Raw genomic sequence first — 21,079 nt, 5'->3', positions numbered from 1 at the left:
ACTTTGACAGATATTAGCTTCATCTTTTTCGTAACCATCGTTACATTGACATTGTCCACCATTTTCAAGATCAACACAATTTTCATTTGTGGAACAATTCACATTCAAGCAAGTTGCTGTAAAATTATCAACTATAAACCTTTTTGATCAATTTAAAACAGTTATATGATGATCGCTAAAAACTTAAGTGTTTTGTTGTTAAAATAAATAGCGTATCTTTATATTAAAGTGTTTAAAAAATGTTTACTGCTAATAATGTTTAAACAAATGTTAACTACATTTATAGCTCAAACAGCAAAATACTCATTTAGTTTCTCTTAATACATAATAACTATGTTATTAAACAAAATATAAGCAAAACTTGTATTGTTATACATTTATGTGTTTAATTTTTTTTTTAGATGAATTAAAACATTTTTTTTTACTGTATCGAAATTTTACTTACGGTTACAAATTCCATTAAAGGTAGTAAATCCTTGCGGGCAAACACAAGTATAATTTCCACTTTCAATATTCAAAAAACATTCTTCGTTTGCATTACAAGCATCAGGCTGTGTCTGACAACTCACAGCTGAAATTTAAAGTATTTTTAATAAAAGTACAATTAAAAACTAAAATAGTATTAACTTACGAGTGCAAACTCCTTCAAATTCAACAAAGTTAGATCTGCATGAACAAGTGTAATTTCCAGATATTTGGTTTCCAACACAAATTTGATCTTCTCTGCACTCAAGACCGTTTGCAACGCATCCATCGACAACTAATTTATTTCAGTCTCTTAGCTTAGTTATCGTAAACAATCTATGTAAAACCAAAACATTTTACTCATTAACTTCCATTTAAACAGCGCTCATAAAAGTAAACAAAACAAAAACTATATTTTTTTAACTTAACTTTAGTTTTGCAAGAAAAAAAGGAATAATGTTGTTTATAATGTGATATCCCACTCGAACTCATAGACACTTTTAGAAGGCTTATAAAAGCTTTATTGTATACAAAAAGGAAATCTCTCGGTTTTACAAAAAAAAAACGTTTTATCACTCACGCTGGCATATTTTGTTCTCGTCTCGTTCGTAGCCGGGCTGGCATTCGCACTGACCGCCGATTTGAGTGTCGAAGCATTCTTCAACTGCCGTGCAACTCAGCTCAGCGCATGTAGCTGGATATAAGTTAAAAGTTAAAACCCTGATTTGAAAATTTTTAAAACGCATAGAGCAGTCTTTTTATAAACAATTGTATTTCAAAGTACTCTACTGCATGGTAAGCTTTACTTACGGTTACAGTTTCCGCTGGCATTGGTGAACCCTTGAGGACAGACGCAAGTATAGTTTCCACTTTCAAGACTCAAAGCGCATTGTTCATTTTCATTGCAAGCATCAGGGTGCGTCAAACAGCTAACTTCTACATTTTTAAATTATTTGCTTAGTTAAACTGAAACCAAATGTAGCTTTGTACTAAAAGATTAAGAGTTAAGACTTAAACAACATATTACTAACAGTTTGTTAGGATGATTTAAACTATTCAAGCAAGATTATATTAAACAGTTTTTTTTTTATAAATTAGTTATTTTAAATCCAGTAAAAGTATTTTGACAAAAACTAATAAGAAAAAAGCAATATATTAAAAAAAACTATATGCAATCAGTCAATTTATGCATAAAAACTGAACGCAGGTCGAACTTACCAGTGCAGGTTCCATTGAACTTAACAAAGTTAGATTGACACTCGCAAGTGAAGTTTCCAGAACTTTCCACGCAGACCTCATCGTCGTTGCAAGGTTCACCTTGGGCCAGGCAACCGTCGACAACTGAATATAAAAGAGTTTAGATGAACACGGCAATGGTGGTTTGAAAATATAACAAAAGCTGATTTAATTTGACAAAGTTCGTTTTAAATGTGTTAACTTAATAAACGCTCTCTTACCTATACATTTGCACATGTTGTCGTCGAAGATTTCACCGTCTTCACACTGAAAAACCGATAAAACAGTTTATATTTATATTAATGCTTATAAGTGAGTATGTGAAACAAGTTCACATTGTATGAATCTCGAAAAACTGTTTAAACTACACTTGAAAGTTTTTAACATTTCCAGTTATGCTTTCTTATTTCTCAGAAACCAACAACTTAAAGCACAAACCACGAATGCGTCTTCGGGGAACGGAGGCGGCGGCAGGAAGGGCGGAAGTGGTTCGTCTTCCTCGTCCTCCTGGGGAGGTGGTGGTGGCACAAGCGGAGGCGCGACGCTGCTGCTGTCTTCCAACTCTTCTGGGAACGGTGGCGGCAACAAAATAATCGGTGGTGGCTCATCCTTGGATCCTTCAACTTCGTCCTCCGGCATGGGTGGTGGTAGGATCGGTGGTACTGGACCGTTGTTCTGGCCGTCGTCCAAATCCTCAGGGAACGGAGGTGGCAACAAGATCACTGGTGGTGGCCCTGTGGACTCTTCGGTTTCATCCTCAGGCATCGGTGGTGGCAATATTGGTGGTACTGGGCCGTTGTTCTCACTTTCTCCTATGTCTTCAGGGAAGGGTGGTGGTAACAAAATCACTGGTGGTGGAGTGTCTTTAGAGTCTTCAGGTTGATCCTCAGGCATAGGAGGAGGCAGTATTGGTGGTACAGGGCCGCTATTTTCATTTTCTCCTAGGTCTTCAGGAAACGGAGGTGGTAACAAGATAACCGGTGGAGGTTGATCGTTGGACTCCTCAGATTGATCTTCAGGCATAGGAGGTGGCAGAATAGGAGGAACTGGTCCATTGTTCTCACTCTCTCCTAAGTCCTCTGGGAACGGAGGTGGTAGAAGAATGATCGGAGGAGGTTGATCCTTAGAGTCTTCAGGTTCTTCCTCAGGCATGGGTGGTGGCAAAATAGGAGGAGTAGGACCGTTGTTTTGGCTTTCACCTAGGTCTTCAGGGAAGGGAGGTGGTAGTAAGATCACTGGTGGTAGTTGATCCTTAGACTCTTCCGGTTCGTCCTCTGGCATGGGTGGTGGCAGGATTGGTGGTACTGGGCCGCTGGTCTGGCTCTCTCCCAAGTCTTCAGGGAAGGGAGGTGGTAGTAAGATCACTGGTGGAGGCTGATCCTTGGATTCTTCAACTTCGTCCTCTGGCATGGGTGGTGGTAGTATAGGTGGAACCGGTCCGCTGTTATCGCTTGACGGTTCATCATCTGGGAATGGTGGTGGCAGAAGAATGATCGGCGGCGGAGTGTCTTTCGAGTCCTCAACTTCTTCTTCTGGCATCGGTGGTGGCAATATTGGTGGCACCGGGCCACTGTTATCACTCAGTACATCGTCCTCGGGCATCGGAGGTGGAAGGATGGGAGGAACAGGTCCAGCGTTCTCGCTTTCGCCATCGTCTTCGGGGAAGGGCGGAGGCAGTATAGGTGGAACGGGTTCACCACCTTCATCCATGTCTTCGGGGAACGGAGGCGGGAGAGTGATGGGCGGCGGTGCTGTGATTGCGTCGTCGAAGTCCGGGAATGGAGGAAGCATGGCGGGTGGGGGGCTGCTGCCTTCATCGAAGTCGACAGGGAAAGGCGGGGCGAGTATCATCGGAAGAGGGATGTCGGCTATTAAAGTAAAAATGCATTAAGTTTTAGTTAGTGTGGAAAAAATAGCTGAAAATTTAGGTTAGAACTTTTAATACCTTTGCACGAAGTACCGTTTCCGCAGAAGCCGGGGATGCACTCGCACTTGGGCCGGTTGTCTTCTCCTAACACGCAACGAGCGTTGCAATGGCACTCTTGCTGGCAGACTAGTTCTGAAAAATAGTAGAAGTTTTAAAGTGTTCAAAAAAAACAGGGTTTGTTAACTTACCTTCAGAGCAATTTTGTCCGCTGAAACCAGGCGGGCAAAGGCATTCGTAAGAACTTATTCTGTCTACGCAAGTGGCACCGTTGTCGCAAGGGTCGACCTCGCACTCGTTTCTCTCTGTTTATTCATTTAGCGTTTAAATTCAAAAAAAACAAAATTTCAATAAAAAAACAAACCGAAACAGTTGTACCCGTCTCCCTCAAACCCGGGCCGGCAGTCGCACACGAAGCTGCCTGATAGGTTAATACAGGTGGCGTTCTCGCCGCAGGGATTTCCCTGGCACTCGTCCAAATCCTCGCAGTTGAACCCGTCACCCGTGTACCCGTCCCGACACTCGCACGTGTATGAACCGTCGGTGTCGGTGCAGTTGGCCGCGCTGGAGCACAAGGAGAGCTGGGCGTTGCACTCGTCGATGTTCTCGCATCCGCCGCTCACGTTCAGCGCGTAACCTGTGGGTTTGAAACGGAGGATTAAGGGCTGATTTTGATAATTTAAATTTTTGATTAGTGTGTGGATGAATCACAATAACTTGAATTTTTTTATTAGCTTTCAAATACGCTGATGTCAATTTTTTTAAAGCTAGTTTGGTTAGATCATAACTTAAATGTTTGAAATAAGTTATATTTTTTCTAATATACTTGGCTTTTAAACTATTTTATAGATGATCAAACCAAACTGCGAAGAAAAATTAAATAAAATTTATAAATTATTTAAATTTTGTCAAAAAAATCTAAAGAAAAATATATCAATTAAAACAATTTACCTTCCAAGCACGCGCACTTGTGTCCGGCTCCCACCCTGACGCACACCGAGTTGCCGGCGCACGTGTCGGCGAGGTCGCACGCGTGGGTCGAGTTGTCGCAGTCGGTGGAGTTGCAGACGCAGTCGAACGAGCCGAAGGCGTTGACGCACGCGTGGGTCGGAGGGCAGAATCCCCCCATCTCGCACTCGTCGATGTCGACGCACAGCTCCCTGGTGAGCGAGGAGAAACCGTCGGCACACCTGTTTGAAGTAGAGTGTTAAATGGTGTTGTTATTTAAAATGTATAATTGAAGTATAAGTATTGCATAATTAACGACAAAAATGGCAAAGCGCTCAAAAAAGTTCGGTTTAAGGAGCTGGTGCACGAAAGAACCTTTGCGTTATCGTGTCGTACAAAACATAGATGATGCATTGTTGTATGAGTTTCATTTTTAGAAAAACGATGACTTGCAATAGGCTTTTTGTTAAAAAAAACGAAGAATTTAAATTAAAATTCGACAAAAATGATTACTAGTATTATGATATAAGAATTTTCAGCTTTTTGGAGAAGCTGTCGGCACACCTGTTGGGAACAAGTAATGCCTTAAATTTTTTACGTTTCTCTTAATGTTTTTTAATAATTAGACGAATATTATTGAAAAAACATTTAATGAAAAAATGGAAGAAAATAAAAGTATATAAATTTAAAAAAAAATAATTGTAGAAACGAGAAGCCGTCGGCAAACCTGTTTATTCGTTGTTATTTTATTTTAGTATATTATAATATTTAACTCACTAAGATTCAAACTATTTGCTTTTTAGGTAAAAAATTGTTGGAATAAGATTAAAGTGATAAATATTTAAACCAACAGTTTATATTTTACATAAATCATTAATCTATACGATCGTTTTTTTATTAATAAATTTGCAATAACATATCATCTTTTAATATATATTTTATTTGGTTTTAATGGGTTGCTTGGTGGTTCCTGTTTTAAAGTTAAATAAAAGCAAACAAGTTCAACAAAGTTTTCTAAATTTAGTAAATTAACATTTAAGAAGCTATATTTGTAACAATTGTCTACTTTCTTAAACTACATCTTCATTTGTATGTAGCTTGTCAAATGCTAATTAACAAAATTTGAAACTTTTGTGTATTTGTTTTACTTATTTTTACGAAAGGTTACTTCAAAAAAACGTTAAACTCATACTTGAATTAAAATTTCAGAGTTTGCTTTTACGTGACAGTGCGCTAAATTTAAATTTAGAAAATGATATTTTGGCATATATGTTCATCAGGGCGTGGAATTATTTCATTATACGCAGTTTTACTGAAGCGTGGCAGCAGATAGGTGTGGTAGCTTAAAAAATGTTTGAAATTATTTTATTAAAAACATGTAAACTATATCTATAGATAATAATGTTAAGACATATAAACAATTATTTTCAACTACACATGTTTCACAAAAAATAATTATATCTAAATTTAGAAACATGATACTTTAAAATTTTAAGAAAAAGTGTTTAATATAAATTTAAAATATCCGTTTCAATAACAATATTTTGAATTTCAAGCAAAAAAGGTATAACATTGTAACAAAATTACAATTTTACGGCTCAACCTAAATTGACAAGTATCAAACTAAATTTTGTATTTTCAACGCTTGAAAAGACTGACATTTAACAGACTAACTCAAAACTTAATAATTTCACAATGGCGCCGAAATTTCCTATAACTACAAAGTACTTGTCCTAAAACAATAAATCCAAACTGACTCGCATCTGAATCCTCCTTGGACGTCGACGCAAACCTCAGTGGTCCTGTTGCAATCATCCCTACCCAACTCACACTCGTTCACGTTCACGCAGCTGAAAGTTCCGTTCACCTCGACTCGGTCGTATCCCTGGTCACAGACGCATTCGAACGACCCCGGAGTGTTAGTGCAAACTTCGTTGGTGCCCACGCACGCCCCCTGCTGGCTGCTGCACTCGTCCACGTCATCGCACTGCTGCACCCCGTCGCCATGGTAACCGTCGTCGCACTCGCAACTGTAGCTGCCGATCGAGTTCTGGCAGGTTGAGTTGGCGACGCAGCTGTGAAATTGTTTTAATTCATTTTCTAATAGATAGTTCAACTGACTTTTTTAACAGCTTATATTTTTGAAGTAATATAATTTTGCTGTAAATTAAAATAGAAGCTCTGCAGAATAGCTCTAGACTAGTTAAGTTGAAGTAGCTTACACAATTAACTGATACTAATTTTTAACTGAAAAACCTAAAGTTACTCATTGACTTGTTTGTATATTGTTTTTCCTGAAAAAATTAAAATGTTTAAAATCTTTAACGCTTGTACAGTTTTGAACTAACATTCACCATTAAAACTTAATACCTAATATTGCCTACTTTTTTGTTCCGGTTATTTTGAAAAAAAAAAATCATAAAATAAATATAAAATAAAAAACTCTTAATACCTTGTGTTATCCAGGCACTCGTCGGTGTCAACGCAATCCGAAGTAGGATCGCCAGGGACGAGGTCCTGGAATCCCTGGGGACACACGCACTCGTAAGATCCGTTGGTGTTCACGCACAATCGGTCATCGTTCAAGCACGGGCTGGACAGGCACTCGTTGATATCTTTGTATAAGTTGAAGCGATTAAAAATAACTTTACAAATTTTTAATGTTCAAGCAGTTTTTTATTTATTTTGGTTCTGCGGTCGTTACAGGAATCATTTAAAATCTTCAGAGCTCTTTTTTATTATTTTTTGGTTTCAAAATTTGTGCGCATGCATTAAAACATATAACGTTAGATTCAAAAGTGTTTAATTTCTTCAACAACTCAATGGAAATAAAAACAAGAATTTCAACTTAATAATTTCATATATTTTATTTTTAAGTTACTATAGTTTCAATACTTTTATGCATTTAAATACATTGAATACATTAAATTTCTTTTACCAACAAAAATATTTGTTTTTTTAATTTTGTCTTATTAAAACAAATGGTTAACATTACTTTAAACAAAAATTTAACATAATAAAATCATAGAAGTATCCTGATTAATACAGTTATATGCATGCAAACTTATCAAACAGTTAACAAGCTTTAATTTTAACCAACGTTAATTTAACACATACAACTTATTCATACAAACAAAACATGCGCACCAGTGCAGTTTCTTCCCGGCAAGTTGACAACGTCTTCGCTCGTGTCAGTGAACCCTGCCTTGCACTCGCAAAAGTAAGTTGAGAAAGTGTTGTTGCAGTGGGCGAACTCCGAGCAGTTTCCGCGCTCAACGAAAGCGCACTCATCCAAATCTGACGGTTTTTCAAGCGTCGAAACAATGTTAATATCACTTTTTTAGTTGTTAATGCATTTTTTCATACAGATCAATATTTCTTTGCAACACTTTAAACTTATTCAAATCTAAGTAATTTGTACTGTACATAAAAATTGACATCACTTTTTCATACACATGAATCATTTTTTGCAACATTTGTAGGTGTTTTACATTATATATTTTTTTATTCATTTTACACATCCAAATTTGAGTTGTCTTTAAATATTTGATTAATAGTTTTCTTTTCATTCGAACACTCACGTTTTGCTTATTTTGCAACATTTTATGTTATACTTATTTCATTGCACATTCCACATTGTTAATCGTTTAGAAAAAAAAAGTATCTAATGTGAGAATAAAGTTTTTTATTGCAATTTAGATCTGCTTACAGTATAAAAATGTTTTAAAATTTTGTTTTTGAGATAAGGGAACTTTTTTATAAGTAATCATTCTTTTTAATACTTTAATTTTCTTAATTATCGAAAACATTTTAATAGTGTAAATTTATGAAAGAATAAAAAAAAATTGTGTATTTAACTACTTTTGTACCTTAGAACTTTAAGGCATATAAAAAAATTACTAAGGTACATAAAGTTTTATAAAACATTATTTTTAGTTCTTTGAACTTATAGTTTGATAAAAACTTTTTAAGGATTAATTTTTTAGGTTGTTAGCAATTAAATTAGATAACTCACATACAGTATCAATTAAAAAAATAAAACAATTTTACGGAACTACATTATCTATTAAGTTATGTTGTTTGTAATTGAGTATACTTTAAAAAAAAGCTTTTATTAAATAAAGTATATTTTTCTTAGTCTAAATTGTTCAAAATATAAGTAGAGTATGGTTTGAAACTAAAATTTTGTCGTAACTTCTGTTTTAATTACAACTTTTAAGTAGTTCTAGTTTCTCAACTTTTTTACAACACAATTACAGGAGTTTGCATTTATAAAACACGAATAAATTTTAAACTAGAAAAATTAAACTTGAAATTTTACTCTACACTGATTAATGATACATGACAGCACTTATACAAAACAGTTTTAGTTGTTGCAGCAAACGCGTGCAATCTAACCAGCTATAGTGAAGTTGCTATCGGTTTCATTGGCTGCCTGGTTGAGTAGGTTGAGCACTTGCTGCAGACAAGTCGAATCGCACTGATCCACAACCAGCACCACGCTGTTGCTTCCACTGTTTACTGTTAAAATATAATGCTATCAGTTATTAGTTTGCCTAAACTGTTTTATAATATGTTATTGGTTGTTTGAAATTGCTTAAAATTAGGTTAAACTAGTGACTGTTTCAAAAAATAATATGAAAGCGTTCGACCAGTAAGTAACTGACTTTGAGTTTAAAAAGTTTTGTGTTAATTAAGTTTCTGTTTTAAGTTTTAGTAAGCAAACGAAAACTAAAGATGTCATTAAAATTAACATGTATACTTTTGTTTAAGTTGTTTAAGTTTATAAACTGTTTTAACAATATTTATGTAATAAGATACTAAAGCTGGGAAATGTTTGTGTAATGACAATTTTTTTGAAACTTTTCATACCTTAAAACTACTTTTCAATGTTTTTCGAAAAACTTAAGTGTATATAACGATATACTATTTTATTTAAATTATTGCACAAAGTGAAACAGATAATAGTTTTTTTTTCTTAATTATGTAATTAGAACACTTGAAAAACATTTGATACTTGTTCATATTATAGTTGATTTGCTTTTTGAAATTAAATTAATTTATGATCTACTTCCGTTAGAAGTGTTTTTTAAAAACTTTAAGTTGTCTTAAAGAAAGTTTTCGGGTCAGCAGTTTTTACATGTTAATTAAACAATTCAAAGGACAAACGAACAAGAGTTTAAAAAAAAATGTAAATTGTTTTCGATACTTTAGTAACATAAAAAAAAAACTTAAGAGCTTTCGTTTTGTAGACGAGTTATTTGAAATACTTTAAGTACTATAAAAATACTTTCATAAAACTAATAAGTAATTTACTAACTAAAAGCTAAGCAGTGCAAAATTTATTTCTTATGTTTTGCTTTAGTTATAGAATAATGTTATTTGTTTCATAAAATTTAAATGCATATTGCAATCGTTGCCAAATTAAGGTTTTTGACTTTAGATTTTATACAAATGGTTAATTTTCTTTACATTAGAAAATAAAAACTTGTATTTAGTTTTCTGCCTTATGATGTATAACTACAAAAATTTTTTTTCTCAAACACAATAACATTTTAAAATTGGTTTTAAAGTTTATGATCGTTTTCAGTATACAACCTATATACTCTTGACATTTAATTTGTATGTAACATTTAAAATTTTTGGATAATATTCGAGTTTACTTTTTTAGCCTGATTTTAAAAACAAACTTATATAATTAACGGGTTCAAGTTTTAAATTTTTTTAATTTATATGTTGTATACCTTTAAATTATTTTTATAAGTTTTTGAAAAGTTATACGTACAATGACTTAGCCCTTATACTAGAAACACATTATTCACAAGTAAACAAATAACATAACAAAAAACATTTTGCAACACAATAGAACCAAGCCTATGTACATTTATTTCTTGCGCTTTTGTTGTTTAAGAAAACAAAGTTTGTTCATTCGTTTTGTGTTCGTTAAAAGAAAATTAGATTTATAAAGGTAGGGTGAATAAAGAAAATTTGTCGTATCATTATTACGTAGGGTGCAGAAACAAAGTAACAGCAAATATTGGTTTCCATAACTACAACGAGTACTAATATGGAGAAAAACTTTGTTTAAGCATATTTTTATACTTAATTTTAATGTTTTAATAATAAAAAAAAAAAACACAGCTTTACAGTTAAAGTTTACGTATATTCAAATATAAGCACTAGATAAGCAAAATATTTCAAATTCATAAACTATAATTTTTCATTACTTTTTGTTATATTAGTTTTAAAATTATTTTACATAACTTAAAGTAAAGAGTTTTTGAGGAATTATAACAAAAGTATACAAATTAATAATTTAAATTAACAAAAATAAAAATTAGAAGCTAGTTGATATTTTTTCCTAAAGTTTTCTGATAAACAAAATACTAAAACATATAAATTATTACATTCTAGTCAAATAAAAATAACCAAAACTAACCTTGACCATAAGTCGAGCTGAAGGCAAAAGCCAGAACGAACAAAATCGAAAACGTTCTGCTGCCTAAAATCATGTCTTCTACAAAAAATCTTCTTATCAGTATATTGTTTTATTTACCAACTAAAAAAACAAAACAAATTTGTCTTCTTGTTCGTACTTGGAAAAAAACTCTTCAAGAGTGATTATTATTCGTTGTGCTTTTCCACTTGGCTTGCCAACCAGACCCTTGCGCTTTCTTCTGCTCTCTCTCAACTTTCCATTGTTCGCACCAGCCCTTGACTTTCTCGGATTTTGAAAAAGCCACCTTAAAACTTCGCTGCTTGTAGTTTTTATTAATTGGTTTTAAACGACCTTGGAGTTTCGGCTTAGTTTTTTAGATATTAATTTTGAAAGTGTTATTGCAACATTTTTACTTATTATAGTACATGTCTAAAAAAATGTTATCAAGTTTAAACAACTATACTATGTTTTTTCTTTGAAAAGTAATTAAAATACTTAGCACACTAAAGCTTTTTTATTTTTAAACTACCCATGGTGAAAGCGCTAATTTAGATTTAAACCAGAAATTTTCACATGCGTTAAAGCATGTTTATGAAAAAAATGTTGTACTTAAGTTTACAACAACATAAAAATTTAGCTTCTAGTCTTTTAATATGTCGAAAATTATATAAAAACATATTTTATCTAAGAGGAAAAACAATTTAGTATATCGATACAAATTGTTTAAAAATATAGCAAACTACTAAACAATAAGAATATTTAGCATTAAAGTTTTTAGTTTGTAACGGTAAGATATACTTGCATACGTTGAAAAACAAAAATTAAATTAATCTTAATGAAAAACCTAAAGTATATTACTTGGGTTGTTTTATTTTAGTTCACTGATATAACTGTGATAAGAAAATACTTTGATAATAATAAGAAAAAGTGTTTGTTAAACAATTTGTAAAAAATGTTTATCATTTCAAACATATATTTAAACTATACTTTGGGTTAAAAAATGCTTGTAATTTTAAATAACCATAAAAGACTTTATGTTTCTAAAAAGTAAACACTGTATTTACAGACAAACTAACTGAAGTTACGAGCTCACAACACACTAAAAATTTTTTTTTAATGGGTTTGTATACAAATATATTTTTAGCTTTAAAACTTCACTTCGGTTTAAAAAGAAATTGTTTATCAACTAGTTTTTTGAAAGAAAATCTTGATAACAAGTTATAGATAATTTAGTTTTTCATAAAGAAAACTGTTTTGCATATCAAGTTAAAATTTAGTAACTTTCATAAAAAGTAAATATGAAGTTAGTATTTTGTTTTGTTCTAGTAAAAAGCTTTTTTGGAAGTTAATTTAATATAAATATTATCAAAGTTTATAAAGTGTTTTTGTTCATCGAACATAGCTTGTAGTTACTCAAATTACTGCCTAAAAAAAGTTAACAATGAAAAGATTAAAGCTTTAATGTAATTCAATGTTGAATAAAAGGCCTTGTTACTTTGTTTTAATAACTAGTTATAAGGTTTTACCTTATTTAGATTTGGTTGTTATGACTTGGTCTGAAGCTTAAAACAGTTTTACAAAACATGATAATATTTGCTATGACAACCACATAAGTTTTCCGTGTGTTTACATACTTTAAAATTAGCTTAAATTATAAGTTCAACCAAATTGCGTACTTTTCAAACATCAAACCTAAACTAACTATGTTATCATAAACTTCTAATGTTTACATATGATCAAAAAACACCTTAAAAAATTATTTACATAAAAACTTTTTCTATTAAAGCAATAGAAATTTTAAATGATTGGATTGTTTACTAAAATAAAACTTAATAACAAACAAGTTTTTATATTAATCATTACTTTTTTTAACATTTAAAAATAAAGAATGTGTGTTCATTACTACTTTTAGATGAATCTATTTATTTTTAATTTCTACATTTATAAACTTTTTTTCTACAAAACAAATGTGAAATGAATAAAATAAATGTGAAAGTCAATCAACATTATGACTGAAAACCGCAACAAATAGTAGTTTGATGTAAAATAGTTTCATTATCAGTAACTATCTCTTAAATACGTTTAAGAGTTAAATATACGTATCTTTTTGACTAAAATGATAAATATTAAAATACTTTCTTACAACTGTCAGAAATTTTTAATTTAGACTTTATTCTTTTAATTTCTTTATAGTAAGTGAACTTAAACTTCAAATGATAATCTACATACGTACTGTCACTATTTTAAAAGCTTAATTGAGTTTTAACTTAAAACGTAGTTAGCTTTTAATTAAGTAGCACAATCAGAAAATTGCAAAGGTAACAGGTAAGTGTCGATTGATCAAGTTGTGTAGTGGCAACGAGCTAAAACGTGATAAAGTATTAAATGTCAGCGGATACAAACTATGAGTTACAAAACTGAGTTTTCTACAAATTAATTTACAAGCCATTTTTTTGTTAGTTAGAAGGTTTACAAAAACTATAAACATACACTTTTTTCTTAAAGTCAAAAATAAATAAGTATTTTTTTTATTATAGACTAAAAATTTCGTTTTTACTTTAAAATTTAATACTTTTAAGTAATTATAAAATAATAGAGTTTGTAAAAAACTTAATTATTGAAAATTTGAAATTTTTCGCTTTAAACTTATAAGTTTATTAAATAGCAACTTTTGTTCAAAAATCTAGTGTACGGAAAATCCTTTCGGTTATCGCGTCATAATCCACGGATACAGTTTAACCTTTTGTCCACCAGAATTCATTTTTGATTTGTTAGGTTTAGAAATTATACTATCTAAAAATTTTTTTTAACTTTTTATGCCTTGTTAATGAAAAGCATTGATAGATCAGAACATCAGTATAATCAAAAGAATTAGAGTTTAAACTCATGTAACTAGACATTTTCATTTTTTCTTTGTAGAGCACTGCTTTAAAGTTTATTGCGGTAGTAAAACTACCTTATCGTTAGTACTACTAAGAAAACTAAAAAAAAAAACTTAAAGAAGCTAAAAAATAAAAAAAAAATTTTAAGTAAGACTACTTAGGTTTAAACTTGCAATGATACTTAACAAAAAAAGGTGAGCTAGTTTAATATTAATAAACGGTTATTCGAAGTAGCTTAAATTTTGTAACTAGTTTGAACTTTATTAAAGAACCAAAAATGTTTATTTTCATATTTTCTTTAGTTTAACACAAATTTTGTTTACAGTTTAATGAATATATACTAACAATTTTTAGAACTTAAAACAAAACAAGTTCATTTAAATTCATTTGAGTTCATATAAACAGTACATATTTAGTAAAAGTACGTATTTTTACGATTTAGATCTTCAGTCGTGTAATCCTCACTGTATATCATAGAAGGAGACTATTTCTAAATAAGTCATCAGTTTTCAATTTATTCTAATACACAGCTTCTCAATAACTAGGAATATTTCTTGTGGTTGATATATTGCAACAGTTTATATTTTGTCAAATGATTAATTTATTTTTCTTTTAAGTGAAATAGTTATGCAATTAACAACTTAGCTAGCGACTAAATTTTATTTGTGTACTAAACAAATAAAAACGAAAATATATTGGAATAAAAGTTTAAAAGTGTGCTTAGGATTAACTTAAATTAAACTGTGGTTTCAATTTCAAGGTTATATTGTTATAATACGGTGCTTTAAAAATTAAAAATATTCTTACAGTTTTTAAATCCTTTTGTTTTGAATTTGTTTATTATAATAAACGTCTCAAAATTATAGTTCTTTTCCTTCTTTTACTGTTGACAATTGTTAAATTGCAAGAATAGGATATATAAAAAAACTGAACGAGTTCTTGTTTTATTAAGTTTAAAACAGTTTATGGGCATAATAAGTCTATGTATTTTTTGTAGTAAATACCTAAGTACTCTTAAACATAAACCAAACATTTGATTTTGGTATAGTTGTTGTAAGTTTTTTTTTTTAAACATCTTTTACCAGAATATTTTAAAATATAAGTTAATTACAAAAATAAGTCTAGTTTTAGCGTAAACAAACTTAAATACAACTTAAGCTAAGTTATAGTTAAAGTAATAATAGTTAAGTAGTAAGTATTACAAATGTACCAAACAAAAGTAGTTTTTTATTGAGTTACACAAATTTGCTAATATATTAGCTTAGTTTCAATTTATTAAAGTAAGCTTATTGTTGCTGTATAGCTTTTTAGACAATGATAGTTTATATGTGTTTAATACAAACTAGTTTTCAGTACAAAGCTATTCTCATAATGTGAACTATGCATTGTATGTAATATAAAATAAGATAACGTTAATTAAAGTAGAAATAATAACAAAAAAAAAGGCATTTAGATTTCGTTTGCTAAACTTAACCTATAAAAAAGTTCTAAAAACTGATTTAAACAGACTTTTGTAAAAGCTAAGCAGAGTTTTGTTTCTTCAAAATGAGTTTAATTCAAATATTTTTCTTATTTTTATTTGCCATTCATGGTTCAGCTCAAAACATCTTCGAAACGACGCAGCAGACGAACAAGAGAATTTCGGAAAAACTTTTCTTCACTAAAAACTCGTACGCGATGCGCGCGGCGAAGAGCATCGAGCGCACGCTGACGAAAGACGAGCTGGGAAGCGGGAAAAAACTGAGGAGCTGCCGGGAAAGCGCGCTGATGCATCCGATGACGCAGGGAGGAGGAGCGCAGACGCTGTACAAGGGCGACGGGAGAGCGGGGAGAAAAGCTTTCTGCTACGCGGGCTACAACGACGAGAGCTTTTTCGGGGAGGAGGCGCGCGACTGCAGCGACGTCAGAGACTTTGTGACGAACAGGAACGAGCAGATGCTCTACGTGTCGAATGACGTAACCGAGGGAGAAAGTCCGATCAAGCTGAAGTACCGCGGGCTGAACGAGAGCAGTTACGCTGGAGGCGACTACCACGTGACGTTCGCCAAAAGTGACGTCATAGTTAATTGCAATAAAGACGAGTACTTGCTGGTGATGCGCAAGAAGCGGGAGGGATTTTATGGAGAAAACGTCTTCGACAGGGACCGCTTCCGCGCGCACGCCGATTACCAGACGGGCTTCGGCAACAAGCGAGGCGAGTACTGGCTCGGGCTGAGGAGAATGAACCAGGTGACGGCGGTCGACGGGAGAAAGTACACGCTGAGGCTGAGCGTGAACGCCCTGTGGTTCGGAACGCGGTACACCCGCTACTTTTACTTTCGGGGCGTGAAAGTGGGCAGGTCGCCTTTCCACAAGATCACATACGATTCGGTGAAGCCGAAGATTTATAATTATTTGTTCTCGACCGAACTGATACCGAACAATTCCTCCTTCAGCACTCCCTACTTGGACGTGGACGGTTTTGGGAGTTGGGACTGCGCCGGTCACCACAAGGCCGGCTGGTGGTTCGACCGAACGAATTGCCTTGAAAGGCCGCTGACCAGCTGGTCCAACGCGAGGTTTTGGCAGCTGGAAGAAGTGTATTGGAGCGAGATGCACTTGAGAAGGGACCGGAGCGAAGAAACCGAGCTGGAGAAGTTTGTTGTTAAGGAGCAAAGGAGAAAATTTAAAAATGTTTATGATGTTTTTGATGACTTACAATAAAGAAAAAAAAAACATTTTTTTTGTCTTACTTAATAGAACTTTAAATTTTTTGACGACTTACTACAACAAGTTAAAAAAAATATTTTTTTTTAAAGCTTGGCTTACATAAACTTAATTTATCCGAAAGTTTTAAGATGATATAAAACTAAATTCTAATTTAAATTTTACTTTTATAAAAATAAATTATTAAAATGAATTTATGTAGATGACTTTCTTTTTTTTTTATTGACAGTTATAAATTGTTCATTCTGTATTAAAAAAAAATACTTTTATGTGTATAAATCAGCCCCTACCTTTTTAATAACACATTTGACTTCAAAACTATTAACACTATCTTCTATTATAATGCAAAAAGCTCTTGGTATTACAAATTCGTTAAAAAGATCTTAATATTGAAGTTTATTATTATTTAACTAGAATTTCTTATCATCGTTTTTCAGTTGTTGTTTATTTTACTACGTCCCAGGGAATTTAAAGTAGATTATAAGTTGAAAACATTAGTTTTTATTCAAAATAAATGTTAAATAGTTTACTTTTATAATTTGGGAATGTAAAAAATGTTAAATAAAAATACTTAACACTTTTTAAATAAATTAAGCTATTTAACACACATTTTGGACATCGATAAGGTATAAACCTTAGACCCAGGCAAAAGTGCGTATCACTAAGATTTGAAAATGTTACCCTTTTCACAACGAATAGTAGCTAATATAATCTTATTTTCAACAAAAATACGATTTATTCTAGTTCACTTTATAGGATTGTTGCGAAAAAATTTTATACTTTTGTCTTCTTATAATCAAGTTTTTTTTCATCAAAAATTTTTATCCCACGCATTTTAAGACTAAATTTGTACCTTACGCGGTCTCTTAAAGTGCGTATTTTTGTATAATTCAATTGTACTTTTTGCTATATCAAGTTTACTAATACTAATAAAATATTACTTAATAGTTGGTAGACACTAGCCGATACTGTTTTGAATTTAAAGTATTTAAAAAAGTAAAAGTCTAAAAAGTTATAAGCTAGTTATTATTAAATTAATTGTCAATATTTCAGTTTTTTTATTTAAAGAATACAAACTTGTACGTTTACTTTCATAGATTTAATAAAATAAAAATACTTTGTGAATAAAAGCAACTAATTCTGTTGATTTTGACTAAATGTTTTTATTTGAAACTAAGTAGAATTTAACTGTTTAACTAAAACTTTTTTTTCATCCAAAAAAGTTTACATAGTATGCGTTTAAAAACGAAGAAAAAAAAATACACATAAAAACAAAGAAGCTTTATTAAAATATTTTATACTTGTGTTATACTTCTTGGTGTAATTATTTAAGGTTTCTAAATGATTACTATATACTGTTGTGCAAATTTGTTTTTTTTTGTTTTTGCACTATTTTAATACAAATTAAAATTAAAAGTTTTAAAAACAAAAAAAAAAAACAATTTAAAGTTTGCTGATTTACAACTTTAAATACAGCATATAATAAAAAATCAAAACAAAAAAATTCTTCAATTTATATTTATTAAATATTATAAAAGTGGTTAACATAGTTGAACATGAAAAGTCAACAAGTGCATACATGCTCTAAAAACTTTTAAAAATTTAACATGACATAAATGTTGTTATCAATTAAAGCATGAGTTTTTAAAATAAATTTAAGTTAACTATAAATTGTACAACAGTTAAACTTTAATTTGTTTTTGTTTTATATTGCCGTAGTTTAAATTAAACATTAGTTTTGCAAAACTGAGTTTATCAAAAAGCAAGAGCAAATTTTTAAAATATTTTTATTAAGCTATTTTAAATATTTATTGCATAAAATACAAATTTAACTTAGTGATTTATATATTGATAGACATTTCACCGATAAGTGTATTTTTCACAGCATTGGCCCTCCTTACTCTGATTGGTCCCGACCTTAGTGACATTGTTTTTAAACTGCTAGCTTCCCTTCGGTAGCGACTCATCAGAGTAGGACATGTCTGTAAGTTAAGAAAAAAACTTATAAAATTTAATTTATACTTATTGTAGTTTAAGTTTTTATCATAACTGTATAAAATAGGTTACAACAGCTAACGGTTCGAATTGTATTATAAATAATAAGTGTATTCTGAACATAAAAGCAACATTGCGCGGTAAATATTAAGTTAAGTTCGTTTTGAAATCTATAAGTCTTGTTATTTAATTATCGCGGAATTTTTTTAAAACTTTGTTGCTTGGTAAAATGCTGCAAGTTAAAGCAATCGTAATGTATTCTGACAGTTTAAATGGTGTATTTGTAGAGCCTGAAATCAATGAGTTTTTGTTTTATCGTTTAACAAACAAATGCTACTACTTTATAAGAAAGTTTACCACAAGTTAGTAACTCACTGTCATGTCAGCCACGCAGGCGCTGTCGCCCTCCAAGCACACGTCGACCTCGCAATGGACGTAAATTTCCGTTTCAAAACTCGTCCACACGAAAGCCTCGAAGCTGAAGTAGGGGAAGTACCTGGGGGTGGTCGGGGTCGTGCCGTTGTCGACTTGCACCGTGCCGTCCGCGACGTTGCCGCAGCTGGTGCGGAAAGTTTTGTTTACAGAACAAAGAAAACAGTGCAAAATTAAAAAGAAAAGTTGGTACAGAACCTAAAAATAAGCGTTTTAATACTCGCAACAAAACTACATCAAAGCTTATTGAAGTAAAGTTTAATAGGATTAACGCGACTTGTCTCAAAAGCATTTCTTACCCGTTACTTCCAATCAGCTCGTAGTTATCGTCGTAATTGTCTGTTTCAGATGCGAAGCAGTTGTACAACTAGAAATAATTGAAATTAAACATTGACGAAAAAATTCAAGTCTTATGTGCACTAACCGTTGACACGAATTTGTCCGTATGATTTGCTATTCTCGCCTCAACGTAAACTGTATCTGTCAGACTGTAAACTTTACCGGCGGATACGTCGGTACCTGCAGCAGAACCAGTTCCTGGACCCTCAATTAAGTACAGGCCAATGTCACTTATATTTGCGCTTGATGTTACGTTTGCTCCTATGAGGTCACTGTTAAAATAAAAAGTAAGATATTGGCACTTAGAACTGTGCAGAAAGCATCTGTTTATTTAAAAAAAATTACACCCAGCAGATAAACTTAAATAAAACTAATTTTTAAATTGAATATTGTAAAGAGAAGTTTCATGTTAAAAATATTAAAATCTCTGACATAGTCAGGTTAAAATAAATTTTGTTAATTAAAAAAAAAAACTTGTTTTATTATATATCTAAAATCACCTTAAAAGATATCATGATTACACGTAAAAAAAATAGAACTTTTTTTTCAACTTTAAATTAGTTATAAATTTTTACATAAACATTCTTATGTGTATAATTTTTTTTTTTTTACTTTAAGTGGGAGTTATTTATACAAAAAACAACACTAGAAAAAATTTTGTAAAAAAAATTTGGCCAAATTTTAGTTTTTTGATGTGATAAGTTTTTTTAAACCAGAAATACTGTGTTTACACAGGTCTCAAACTGTTTTTAAGTCAAGTAATAAGTAGGTATTTAAAAGTGACATTTCTTTTTAGCTTTAAATAAAAAAATTCAACTACTTAAATCCTTACTGTGTAGCTAAACAAATTGATTTGTCGTAAGTAACGTTCAGCAGTGTCTTTGCATATCGGCATATCACTGCGACCCTCCCACACTCTGACCTTCTGATCGAGCTCGATTCCAAGTACGGAATTCTCGAAACCAGCACAGTCACTTCGGTCTGAAAGTTTCAATTAGTATAAAGTTTGAAAAAATACTACTTTCAAAGTTAGAAGAATATGAAAATTTACTAAACTTTTTTAAGTATCATAGTAATAATGGTTAAGCTAAATTCAAACTAACGTAATTTGCATAACTTTTGTACACTGTTGAAATACCGCAAGAGTTGAAGTCGTCAATTTCAATTTCGAAAGTGTCCGGCGAAGTTCTAGCAAACGTGCATTTTGAATCAGGTGCCACTCCGTTGTCGTCGCAATACTCTGTATACCCCAGTACAAGACCCGATGCGTTCGCTCTCACATCGGAGCTTTCTACAGGGAAATCGCTATCACCAATGACACTGCGTTTTTATATGCTTTAGCAACTACTTGTAGATGAACAAAACAAAAACAAGATTATATTGGTATTTTTTTGATACTTTTTCATACTTTTAAAATCAACTTTACGTTTATAGGAATTTTTATGCACATACGTGTTTTTATATAAAACATTTTTACAAATATTTAATATAATATTGTGTTTTTTCTTATTGTGGAAAAATTGTATACCTTATAGTGATGTTGTTTCCACAAATTGCAGTGATATTTTGACCTTTTAAAAATTTTTAACTTATAATTATTATATCAGAAGATTTCAGTATTTATAAGTAAAAAAAGTAAAATAGAGCTAATTTTTTTTTTGTATTAGTAAGTTAAAATATAAACCAAAATACATAGTTATTATCATTTACTCA

General features: G+C 31.5%; 1 protein-coding gene across 8 annotated transcripts in view; it reads right to left on the bottom strand.

The window, feature by feature from the left end:
* The window catches only part of LOC145829919 (uncharacterized), a 39,083-nt gene extending 27,927 nt beyond the window's left edge, over positions 1–11,156 (bottom strand). For 7 of the 8 annotated variants that reach the window (XM_082937795.1, XM_082937799.1, XM_082937796.1 and 4 more), the window contains exons 1-17: positions 11,013–11,156; positions 8,972–9,094; positions 7,721–7,870; positions 7,026–7,188; positions 6,331–6,648; positions 4,577–4,815; positions 3,990–4,262; positions 3,817–3,930; positions 3,647–3,760; positions 2,140–3,569; positions 1,923–1,968; positions 1,684–1,806; positions 1,276–1,401; positions 1,046–1,159; positions 632–760; positions 446–571; positions 3–116 (exon numbers count right to left, since the gene is read on the bottom strand). In XM_082937795.1, coding sequence (XP_082793921.1) covers positions 3–116; positions 446–571; positions 632–760; positions 1,046–1,159; positions 1,276–1,401; positions 1,684–1,806; positions 1,923–1,968; positions 2,140–3,569; positions 3,647–3,760; positions 3,817–3,930; positions 3,990–4,262; positions 4,577–4,815; positions 6,331–6,648; positions 7,026–7,188; positions 7,721–7,870; positions 8,972–9,094; positions 11,013–11,085 — 3,775 coding nt within the window. In that variant the 5' untranslated portion in view covers positions 11,086–11,156. The remainder of the gene's footprint in view (positions 1–2; positions 117–445; positions 572–631; positions 761–1,045; positions 1,160–1,275; positions 1,402–1,683; positions 1,807–1,922; positions 1,969–2,139; positions 3,570–3,646; positions 3,761–3,816; positions 3,931–3,989; positions 4,263–4,576; positions 4,816–6,330; positions 6,649–7,025; positions 7,189–7,720; positions 7,871–8,971; positions 9,095–11,012) is intronic. The other variant, XM_082937800.1, reaches the window with a different exon arrangement.
* Positions 11,157–21,079: the final 9,923 nt, after the last annotated feature.

Source organism: Thalia democratica, chromosome 2, assembly GCF_965202585.1.
Source record: "Thalia democratica chromosome 2, ktThaDemo2.hap1.1, whole genome shotgun sequence".
Taxonomy (NCBI): Eukaryota; Metazoa; Chordata; class Thaliacea; order Salpida; family Salpidae; genus Thalia; species Thalia democratica.
Note: the sequence above shows the minus strand (reverse complement) of the source record. Positions and strands in the feature narration are given on the sequence as shown.